The sequence below is a fragment of the Tympanuchus pallidicinctus genome, unplaced genomic scaffold (genome assembly GCF_026119805.1).
Source record: "Tympanuchus pallidicinctus isolate F22 unplaced genomic scaffold, pur_lepc_1.0 scaffold24, whole genome shotgun sequence".
Taxonomy (NCBI): Eukaryota; Metazoa; Chordata; class Aves; order Galliformes; family Phasianidae; genus Tympanuchus; species Tympanuchus pallidicinctus.
In genome coordinates this window covers 5,667,908-5,680,070 of record NW_026294741.1, presented here as the reverse complement: position 1 = coordinate 5,680,070, position 12,163 = coordinate 5,667,908, and the positions used below count along the sequence as shown (strand labels likewise).

At 48.5% G+C, this 12,163-nt stretch overlaps 1 protein-coding gene across 1 annotated transcript; it reads right to left on the bottom strand.

Moving 5' to 3' along the window:
* Positions 1-4,358: 4,358 nt before the first annotated feature.
* MDH2 (malate dehydrogenase 2) lies at positions 4,359-12,025 on the bottom strand. Its single transcript, XM_052688436.1, has 9 exons — positions 11,884-12,025; positions 10,002-10,170; positions 9,148-9,231; positions 8,383-8,492; positions 7,810-7,935; positions 7,112-7,189; positions 5,885-5,984; positions 5,333-5,484; positions 4,359-4,661 (listed from the first exon to the last, which is right to left on the bottom strand). The coding sequence occupies exons 1-9, from the start codon at positions 11,986-11,988 to the stop codon at positions 4,530-4,532; spliced, it is 1,056 nt and encodes a 351-aa protein (XP_052544396.1). The 5' UTR covers positions 11,989-12,025; the 3' UTR covers positions 4,359-4,529.
* Between the last annotated feature and the right edge of the window lie 138 nt (positions 12,026-12,163).

Genomic DNA, 12,163 nt, shown 5'->3' with positions numbered 1-12,163 from the left:
CAGCCTCCCCCCAACGGAGCCTCCAGTCGCCCCAGCGCCGGCACCCCAAAGCCCCACATCCCTCCCCCATGGTCTTTAAACCCCGCTTCCCCACCACCCCATGTCCTCTCATATCCCACCCCACTCACTGTCCTACATCCTATCCTGTAACTCACCTCCGATACCCTTTCTTCTCACATATTCTGTTTCATCCCAACCTTTATCCCACCTCAAAGTCCATCCTGTTCTGTCCCATGATACATCCCTTCTCATCCCACCTCACCCTTTATCCTATATCCTCATATCATGTTCTATCCGACATCCCATTTCATCAAATACCCAATTCCATATCTCTTCTCATCCCATATTTCTTTCCACATCCCATATCCCCTATCCCACATATACCATACCATATGCTATTCTCAATCCCAACCTGTATCCTATTCACTTCCCATCCCATCCCATGCCTTACCTCATATCCCAGCCCACCATGGAAGGAATCTTCCTAACTGGGAACAACCCAAAACCACCCACTATGGTCATGGCATCCCCCCAAAACTCCCCCACTGCCACTCCAAATCCCCATGCATGGCTTTGGCCCCAGAGCACGTGGCACGGGCACAGAAAGGTCAGCCTGCCCCCAGATGGCCCCATTCCACCCCAACTGCACAGATGTGGAATGGCTCTTGGCCACATACACACATGCAGAGAGACATCCATATGCATGAAGACATGCAGACACATGCACACACAGGCAGATGCATGCACACATACACATGGACGTACAGAATTCCATGTGAATGCGGGTACACAGACATGCACATGAATATACATGCAGATATGCATGCAGACATGCACATGCATGCACACATATGCATACATGCAGACTTGCATGCACATGCATAAGCCCACATGCAAACATGAACACGTATGGACACACACACATACACAACAGATTGCAGATGCCCCGCACACCACAGCACCAGGGCAGCCTATCCCAGCCCTACAACCACTGTTGGAGCCACAGAGGGCAATTTGGGGGAGGAAAACAAGTCCACACTGGATCCCCAGCCTGCTCTTATGGGGCTGTACTCTATGCTTCCCCCTTTCTGCACCACATGGGGCATGAGGAGTGGCTGCATGGTGAGAACCCCCCCCCCCCACAGTTGGTGTCTCTCCTTTTTCAGTAGCAAAGAGGGAAGCAGCCCATGCAGGGAACACCCCACAACCCCCAGGGTGAGCACGCATCACTGCTCTTCTTCCAACACCTGCAGTGCTGAATAACACATCGGGGCTGGGAAACAAAGAGGATGGCAGCAAAAGCAATGTGGGGAGACCCTACATAGGGCAAGAGAGCTTCTGCAGCATCCTGGGGACTGGGGGTGGATTTGGTTTTGCAGGATGGGGAGAACAAAAGGAGAGAGATGTGTGAGGAGTGGGGAGAAGGGACTGTAATTGCTGCAGAGCAGAAGGCAGAGCTTGCTGCAGCTGGGGGGGAGGAAGGGGGGGGACAGAAGGAATTCAGCACTTGAAAGGAACTGAGGGATCGGGGAGGAAAAAGACGATAAATAATTAAGGGAGATCAAATGAGGCGACAGAGGAATGGGCCTAATTGTGGAGCTCACACTGCGGCTCAGCCCCATCCCCACACATGAGGAGGGGCTCAGCATCCTCCAACAGCAGCAGGAGAGGAAAAGCCAAACGTGCAAAAAAGCCAGGGGTAGGGCATGCAGGGATGGGTGTAGCAGGGGACGGGGCACCACAAGCACACCAACCCTCCTAGCTAGCACTCAGCCCCCAGCAGGAGCCCTGCATGCTGATCTTGCTGCCTTATCCGCCATCTGTTCCAGGAAAAGAGCAGTTCCTTCTGTGCCCTTTATTAACGGGTTTCCCCACAAATGCAAACAAACCCACCCTGTCTCAGTGCTGTGCTCCCAGTCTGCTTGGAGGCAGTGATTCAGCGGTGCCCACGGCCATGCAGGAGAACAGGGGGAGTACAAGAGGCCTCTGCAAGGCTGGAACCACAGCCATCCAGCACGCACTCTTAACCCATTGGCATCACCCTTCCAACCCCTTTCCTCTCCCTGTTCACTTTCCCATGAGCTGAAGATGGTGCACATAAAGCACAGAGCCCAGCCCAGGCAGCTTCCTCCCAAGTTTTTCCCACTATTGCCCTGCTTTTCCTAAATATCACTGCATTCCAGGCCTGCCCGAAGACAAGAGGCTGCTGCCATCTCCCGGAGCATCCCTGGGGACAGGCGAGGCTTAGGGTCACCAGGCACCAGCTTAGGGACGGATGTTCCGAAAGGATTAAAGCTCCTTATGGACACGGATATGGCAGCAGCACTTATTCCCATCCATCTGCCCTTAAAATCCACCCTCCGTGTGAGATCGCAGGCTGGGTTCACACGGGGACAGGTGCCAGCACCCCACCGTGATGCAGGGAAGCAATAAACGTGGGTGAAGGCTGTCAGCCTGCAGTCTCCTCCTTGGGTTCTTTCAACCCAAAGCCTCCCAGGACCAAGGCAAGGAAATAGCAGAGCGAGACACTTCACCACCACCTTTCCTCCCCGTTTTATTCTCTTGCTGCACTCCACCCTGTTACAGCAGCGGTGTGGAAGCAGCAGGCAGGATGGGGTGAGCTGACACCTGGCCACCTGGAACTGCTGCAGCCATTCCTCCCAATGTGCATCTCCCTGCACCCTGGCCACTGTTACCCAGTGCCAGGCCAGAGGTCGGCATGAGGGGCAGCTACAGAAGTTAGTTCAGCTCCAGCCAATGTCCTGCTCCTCGTATCTCACTGCAGAAACCACAGCTCTGAACCCAGCACCACTTCCCACTTCTCACTGTGAGCACAACGCCCAGCTCTGTCGCTCCTCTGCATCCTTCCCTGCCCCCCTCCCCCCCAATGATCTTTAGCTCTTTTATTCTATTAATACCATCTAATAACTACTTTGTTCCAAGCCTGCTGAGTAACGAGTGCCGACGCTTCCAGTTCATTACTATTTATGCAAAGATACCAGGACTTCACACATCACAGCTCTGCAGGTAGGAGGGACAAGGACTGCGTTTGCTGTCCTCACTCTGCCCACACGTTCCACAGAGCCAAGTGCTTCATTCCACAAGTGTCAGAAGACTTGGAACACAGAAAGCAGGAGGAAACAAAGCCAGCGACCACACAGCACCTACTGCCTCTGTCCTACTGCCTTCGCACCCCCAGCTCACCCAGAGGCGCTGGGCTTCGCTGCTTCCTTCAGCTCATCAAAACAGAGCCTGGAATTCAACCTACGTGGATTAGAGCAATCTGAAGCAATAGGGTAAGCAGCCCCCAGAGCACGGAGGAAGATTGAATTAATAGCTTCCTTCATTAAAGCTTACCTTCAAAGAACTTGGCAACAGAGCTTGTCATCACCATTTTCTTGCAGACATTTATTTTTATATTCACAAGAGGATGAACGTAAAAGAAATCTATGTAGATGCTAAATCAAGGCTTTAGTTCTAACTAGAGAAAAGTCACTCTCAGCGTTTTAATTATTTCCTTACAGCAGGACTGACATTTAAATCACTGTGCTTTCACCAACCCTTTAGAAGTCAAATTACATAAGATTCCAGCACAAGGTAACACAAGTAATGTGCCAACCTCCTGAAAACCCAACTGTTTGGATCACCGATCAGACTCCTCTTGCAGGCCTCTGCAGCCTGTCTTGATCTTATTTGATCACTCCTGTTCTCCCAACTGTCGTGATGAAGCAGCAGCCCAGGATAAAGCTAAAGCAGCAGCACAGCTAAGAGCTGGGAGCTGCATGGCACCAGGACAAGGTGGCCATGTAGAAAATGTCCCTACCCAGATGCTCAAAGGCAGTTCCTGTTGCAGCACAGTGCTGGTGTTGCTCAATTTCCCCACTTAGCTCTTCAGACAAAAGCTTGCTTCAGAGGACTGAAATGCCAACTTTAATTCAAAAGGCTGCTTGCTTTGCAACGCTCAGAAACCAGTGACAGCACACAGGGAGGTGCAAAGCAGTCTGAGGATGAGCTGAGCAAGCTTTGCAAGCTGGAGCACCTCCTCTTGTTTATCATCTCTGTCCAGACAGCAGAGTGCCATCCAGTAAGATCTCATGACCTGGGGAGGAAATGCATGACTATTTTCAGCACTAAATGCAATTTCAGGCTTCCTTAGCCCTGAAGTGCCTATCACAGTCAGTCTGTGCCACCACCTTCCCTCCTGCAAAGGAACCACTGGCCCTCTTCACTGCGATCACTCGTTTACAAGGCCTAGCAATTGGCTCACCCATTTTAAGAAGTTATTATCACTGATAACCTCTCAGACACCTGCAGCTTCTACCTTCAAAAGACAAACGCATTCAGATGATTCCATCTGGTACACTGAAAAAAACGAGGCCATTTTATTGATGATCAGGCTTTGTTTTGACGACAATCGTTACGCTAATACAGACAGACTTCAATCAGAGCACGAGCTCTGAATCAGAAGTCGTAAAGTGACATGATGCCTTAATAAATTAAGGAAGCTGGAATTCCTCTCCATCAGCTCTTCACTTGAAGCTCTTTGCAAAATCCTCTCCCTTCTTAATAGAAGCCTTCAACTCAGCCAAGGCCTCAGCAACCATCTTCTCTTCAAAGGGGGTGATCTTGCCAATGCCCAGGTTCTTCTCAATTCCATTTTTCTGAGGGAAAAGAGGATTTAAGGATTAACCATTGAATGACTGGGAGAACAATTTCACAGTTCTGATTATTTAAAGTTCAGCTGAGGTGGGGACCCACCCTAGGACCTCTGCCACCTCTTCTGCCTGCCAAGCCTGTGATTCCCTGCAAAGCTCCTTGTTATTTGTAGCAGTTTGTACAGCCTTCACAAACTTCTCACTCACTTTTCATTTAGGTATAAATATCAACACATACATCCAAACTCTTCCCCTTTATATTCTTCTAAGTCCATCCCTTCCCCAGTTATCAGCCAGGACAAAATACATTCACATCTCAGCAGTGTCAGGGCTGCAGCATCCTTGGTTATCGTTCTGTTCAGGGTAAGAATTGTTCCTTCAGAGCTCAGTACAGGCCCTGAAATCAATCCATTAATCCTAATCCATGCCACGGTCCTGCATGCACCACAATTTGAGCGATCTGTTTGCAGCAGAGCAAGGTGAGGAGACCAGGCTGCTGGCTCTAGTTAACTGCACAAAAGCTCCTCATAAACTGGTACAGACTCTTACATGTATGTTTGGCTGTTATCTACAGAGACACTCAGCTAGACCGAATTGAAATCGCCAAATAAAAGCCACTAAGTCTAAGGATAGCTCAGTAACTGCTGTTTCCAAGCCCCATCATTTGAAGCACGTACTCCCAGCAGCAGAGGTGTAGAGAAGTACGGGCTCTCCGTCTCTTCCGAGCGAACAAAGGAACATTCAATAACCCCTTCCTTTCCATTCATGGCATCCACCAGGGAGAACACAAACCGAGCGCCAGCATAGGCCATGGACAAGGTGGCCGATCCTGTAAGAGATGAATCTCTTTTAGAACAGGTTCCATTGAGATTCAAGACTTGGTTCAGTGTCAAAAGCTTCCACACTGCTGAGTTTGCAGAGCGTGGCTTCAAGCTCACAGATAGTTTGATAGAGCAGGAGCCACGTGCTACACAGCTGAGCAGATTGTATAAGAAACAGCTCAGTGAGAGGGAGAAGATGACTTTTAAATACCATGCATGTTTGGGGCCCCATTGATTTTTATGCTTACCTACATACTGAGCTATTTCTAGCACACAGTTAAGATGCCAGCGCTGTAAGCAGCTATTCCCAACTCTGCATCACCGTTGCAGATACGATTAAGCTGAAGAAAATTGCATCCATTCAGCTGGACAAGAAGAATTACTTGGAAACCGTAGCCAAGAACCAACCTGCTCCTGCTTTAGCTTTGACAACTTCAGTGCCAGCTTCTTGAATTCTCCCTGTAAGCTTTTCCAGTTGATCCTGAGGGAAGTCCACTTTTGGTGTGCACTAGATTGGAAAAAAAAAGTTGCTTTCAAATACCAGGACCTCTCCAGATTCAATAGGCCACTCCAGTGATACTTTTTGCACCATTACAGTTGTTATGAGCAGATCTTGAGCAGGAAAATCAGCTACCCCAGCTCACAGATTGTGTGACAGACTGGCCAGCAGCTGCAGGCATTCACTAAGGCTTCTGGCTGTTGCATGAACTGTAAGCTAGTCATGCCTAGTTTACTCAAGGACAAACTGCAGCCTGACAGCAAAGCCAAGGCTTGGTTACTTGCTACCACGTAGTCCTTTGCATAGACAGATGCCTTCCGAGCACTAAGCAATTTCAAAAAGCCACATGATAAATATTTGGGTCACCATGGCATTATGGAAGTCAAGAGCCTTACAGAGGATCCAGTCTGCAAGCAGTATTTAGGAAGCTGGTGAACCTTCAAACACAGCTGCACAAGTCTGTTAAGCACAGCTGTGCTGCCCTGATTGAGCACCCTCAGCATTCAGCTGCACTAAAGCCCTTGCTCTTACTCCCTAAGACTGTCCTTCTGTGAAGGGTACTTTATTCCTCACTTACAGCAAAGCTTTTTGTCCCTTCTCCACTGACCCTCCTTAGCCACGTCCCACCCGCCTCAGTCAGCTGCAGCCTGCTTTAGAACTGTAAGTCGTTTTGGATTAGGGAGCCCCTCTCTACCAATCATTTCTGAAGGCCTCTCCACACAACCTGAGCTCTGCTGCTCATTTCAATACTGGATGCTGAGAAAGTGATTCCAGTCCATTACATCAAAAGCGCTTTCATTATCCTGCTGAAGAAAAGCATTCACTCCATGCAACAGCCATCACAAGAACGAGTGACAAAATAAAGCACTGCCAAGACAACATGTTACACCTCAGTTCTTATTCCAGAGCTACTGCAGGGAAAAAAAAACCTGATGCTAGCCCAGCCACTGAGAGGAGCTCAGAAGCAGCTCTGTGCCTTTGAGTATCTTGCATCTCATCTCAGCTGAAGATGAGCCACGCGGGCAGGAAGGCCTGTCCTGCTGTGTGTCAGCACAAAGGCACCTGAAGTCAACTCTGCCACAGTGGGGAGGAACAACACGCAGAGGCGCTGCCACACACAGCAGTTAATGACTCACCTGGGAGATCAGAGGGATGATGGTCTTCCCTGCATGGCCACCAATAACTGGAACGCTTACTCGAGCAGGATCCAAACCCTAAAGGAAACACAAAACTTTCCAGTTTGAGATGTACAGGTAAGAAAAGACATTTAAAACCACATTTTTCCTGCTCTCAGTATCCTGACATCCAGAAATTTCAGGGGCAGCGACGAGGGCAGTGCCATCAATACAGTCCAACTCCAAGTTATTCATCCTGATAACTTCAGTCACAGAATAATATCAATGCAAGTTCAGATAAACAGCAGCAAAGGTACAAACTCCACCAGGGCTATTAAGAGCAGTGAAGCCTTCACACCCTGTTTGATACCACACAGAATATCCTACAAGCAGCACAGACAGCATGACTTGCAAAGATATACTGCAAACCCCTCTCCTCCAGTTGCACCAGCAGGGCTGAAAGTGCCAAGAGAATGAGGGCCAACATGCAGCTCACTCACAGGGGAGGCTGACGAAAGGAAAGGTCAAAGTCTCTGCAAGTAGGTTTTGTAAGAAACCCAATCCCCAGGCTCCTCTGCAGGGAATCATTGCTTTCAGCTCCAGCTCTGCATCAATCTGAGCTACTTTAGCTCTATACTGTGACGTTTAGAAGCGTTTTGGTACAACTGATGACAGCAGCACACGACATCCTTTCCCCAGCACCCATCACTACAGCCTACCTTCAGCTCAGCCACAAAAGTATTCGCTCTGACAATGTCCAGAGTTGTTACCCCAAAGATTCTGTTAGGATTATACACGCCGTGCTTCTTGAAAATCTCTGAAGTTATGGGGATGGTTGAATTTACCTGCAGGCAAAAACATGCAAGCGTTCACCGAGAACAGGAGCAGAACAAAACCAATGCATGAAATGAACAGGACAATAAACATCACATCTCCAGCTTTAAGTCACCTGTAATCAGCCAATTCTTCACAGTAAGAACAACTTACAGGCAAGCTGGAACAAGTTTTTTTATTTTAAGCAACCAGTGAGACAGTAACTATAGCAGTATGTATAATAACCAGTCAGAGAGAAGCTGAGATATCAATTCCTTCTACATACAAGTTTAATCTGATTTCCTTATATCTCAAGAACAATCAAGAGCCAGGCTTTTAGTTTTTCTTCTTGTTTTCTTGCAAATACTCCATAAACCTCAAAGATACTGGTCAAAACTAGCAAGAACTTGCAGATTATTTCAGTATTCTCTGAGTGGATTTTCTTTTCCACATTTTGAAGGTCCCCAGAAAATGCTTACCGGGTTGGAAATAATGCAGATCATGGCTTCTGGACAATGCTTTGCACAGGCAGTTGTTAAAGAAGCAACGATGCTGGCATTGGTGTTGAACAGGTCATCACGGGTCATACCTAAAACACAGCCAGTAAATGCTTCCAGTACCTGTAGCCTATTCATCCCTCTCTGAAGTCACCTCCACAACAGCAGCTGGAATGTTAATTGATCTGTGCAGAATATTGCTAGCTGCAGGGCTGCCACCATGGAAATGCAGAATTAGGATGAGAAATGAATTAAAGCCTAGACTTTTGTTACATTCCCAATAGTACACTGAAAAAAAACCCCAAACAGTGGAAATAGAACAGATCAGAAACTAAAAAGGCATTGATTCAGAGATGCTCAGAGACACTGTACAATTAATGCAGAACAGACTATTCTATTCTGCTAAGAAAAGAAACAATGAAGCAGGTTTTGAACATGGTATTGCTGTGGGCAAAAAATATCAGGGGAGGCTCAGGGTTAACTGCAGTGAAAAGCCTTTGCACCTCCCCCTTACAAAAGAAGCCCAGAAATCAGTGTTTCTCCCCACCTTATGATCTAAGCAGTGACTACCTGAGGTACCTGACACCACAACAAGCACAACCAGGTCAGGGTCATTCACAGACCACTTCCATCCCAAGGCAACCAGAACGTTTCCAGAAAGCAGCACCACAGCCTCCTGGAACGTACTGCAGCTCTGCAGAGATGCACTCAGTGAAGCCCTGGGGCTTTTTATCGTGGAGAACATACCTGGTTTCCTAGGGACTCCTGCAGGGATCACTACAACATCACAGCCCTTCAAACATTCTGGCAATTGCTCAGGTCCCAGGAAACCTGGAATGGAAGATTTTTAGACGTTGTGCTTTCACCAGTTTTTAAATAACTGCCAGTTTGAAGAACGAAATTAAGCCTCAAGACAACCAATTCTGAATTTAGCTTTCAATCCACACTCAGAAGCAAAGCAATGAGATTATGGATGGATGGATCTGATGCTCTGGCTTTCAAAGCCCACAGAATAAGTGGGATAAGAAGCATGCTGTACGTTTCACACGTAGCCAGTCACTCCATTCTGTACCCATAACCAAAGGTCCTAGCTGACTCAGTGCCCCCAGAACTGCAGATGGGCACATTCAAGCTAAGCACAACCTTTTAGTGATCTTCAACTAAAATGAAGATCAGCAAATGAAGTATTCTTCGATTTCATCAAAAATTGATTGCTGCCTCTGAAGAAAACAAGCACATACAATGCACACAGATGCCCCAGGAGCATTAGGGATATTTAAAGCCAAGATTTTAAATTCAATACTCAGGCTTTTCCCTGATATGACTTTATTAAATGTTTCCTGCCAGCTATTATGAATTCTCTTCCAACTGTGCAACAACCACAGACTATTTCTCATCTCCATACATGCCAATCTAATCAAGTAAGCCTTAATTAGTCATGCATCACTTGAGGAAAAAAAGCTGCTTCAGCTGACGCTGGGCTGATGCGAAGCCTCCCTCCACATGAAGTACAAGAGCAGGCCCTGCCAAACACCACACACACCTGAGGGGATCCTGCAAGCTCTGCATGCACCAAGTCCACCCCCAGCCACTCACCATACCTTTCACATTCGCTCTTGTCTCGATGTGACTGAGGTCAGCTGCAACGCCAGGGGTGTGTGCGATATCATAGAGGCTGAGCCTGCTCACCGCAGGGCTGTTCTTCAGGAGAAGGGACAGAGGCTGCCCAATCCCTCCTGATGCTCCCAGCACTGCCACCTTGGCATTGTTCTGAAGGAGAAATAAGAAACCATGCTGATGAGTTGTTTGGCTACTTAATGCAGAAGTGACCTTGGGGATTTCACCACGCTTTCTTTACTTTTAGTTCTGTTTCTCAATTTCTTTACTAAGCACCACGCAAATTTGCTTGCCTGAGCCCACAGAAAGCCATCACCACAACAGCTTCCCAAAGATCCTTGAGATTTGCTGGTTGGACAAGAAGGACAAAAGCGTTCTTTGTGCTCTGAAGCTCACACAGCATCAGGCAGAGCACTGACAGGATCAGCCTTCCTCAGCTGCAGACTATTGACTAATACCTGCTCCTGTGGACATCCAGCTCATTCAGAGCAAAATGAGTGTTGCAATTTTTTTTCCAGTTTTCAAAGCTATTATAAAAAAAAAAAAACAAAAAGCCTTTCCATTTGAAAACAATCAATACATTTAATGGACTACAGTAAATGTAACAGCTATTGTACGTACGTGAAGAAAATGTCTATGCCTGAAATAAAATCATACCTGCAACTGCCTCAAAATTGAGCCCTGAGAACATTAAATTACTGATTAAATGCAGCTGACAAGCAAGCAAGCAAAAAAAAATCAACCCTGCTTTGTTGCCCTGTGAACCAATTGTACCCAGCTGTGCTCTCTGGAAGAAAGCTGTTTCTTTTGATGACCCCCCTGTGCCCGCAGTGTAAGGAAAGCTATCTGAAAAGATCAGAAAAACTGTGAACTGTAATGTTCTGCCAAACTGATGGAGGACCAGAGGCTACTGCAGAGATGGAAGGTGCTACTGCCACTCTGTATCACCGTCCTCCCAGATAAAGTATAACTGCTCCAAGCTCACTGCAGGAACAGCTTAATTATTAGCTTAATAATAATTCACAGCATAATAAATAATCCACCCACAAGCTAGATCAATTTGCACTCAGCTCAGCATCCTTGCTACTGCAAGAAATACAATTTAGCACAAAACTCTTCAAAGGAAAGCAAAGTCTAGTATTAGTCACTGCTGCACCCCGTGTTTATGACCGAACTGATACCCTAAGATCAAAACCTCACTGTTATTGAATATAATTCCTATTAAATTACATAATCCTCTCCCACAAAGCCTGTCTTTAGACCTCTGGTAGCCATCCTGTGCACACCACAGGAAAACTGCTTCACTTAAAATGCAGAGCTCCATCTCTATCCCTCCCTACCCAGCCCAAAGCAGTACCTCCTGGAGGCCAGTACCCACAAGTAACCAGAGAATAACCCCAACGGGAAAGGCCCCCAAGCATCATGGAACGACGTGTGTGAAGCCGTGCCTCCACACAAGCTCACCCCAAAAAACCAAACCACACATCTGACAGAGCTATCCAAGCATTTCTAGGACCCAGGATGCCTGCACACCACGGATCACTGCTCAGCTCTGCTCCAGAAAGATGCAGGCAGCACCCCGCCAAGCCCAGCCCCCCCCGCCCCCCCAGCCCCACACAGCTTCACCCCCCCACCTACAGCCCCCACCCGCACCCCCTCACAGCCCCTCACAGCCCCTCACAGCCCCACGCAGCCCCACGCAGCTCAGCCCTCAGCCCCCACCCCCCCGCACACAGACCCACGCAGCCCTCCTCAGCTTCACCTCAGCACCCCACGGGCCGCCCCTCGCCCCTAGGCCTCCTCTCCCTGCCGGCTCCCAGCAGGCACCCAACGCCTCGGATCCCCTCTCATCTCCGAGGCTCGTACCTGGGCGCTGGTGGCCAGGCCGCGGCACAGGACGGCGGCGGGACGGGCGAGGCGGGACAGCATGGCGACGGCTGTGACTCCAACGACCTCCACGGCGCCGCGCATGCGCCGGCCGGCTACAGATCTCGCGATATCAAGTTTCGCGTGAATTCGTCTCACACCACCTTCTCTTTTCTCTCCGCTGAGCTGCCGAGGAAGTCTCGCGAGATTTGCAGAGCGGTGTCGCTCTATAGCAACGAGGCGGTTGCGTTGCCATAGCAACAAGGGCGAAGAGGTCCGG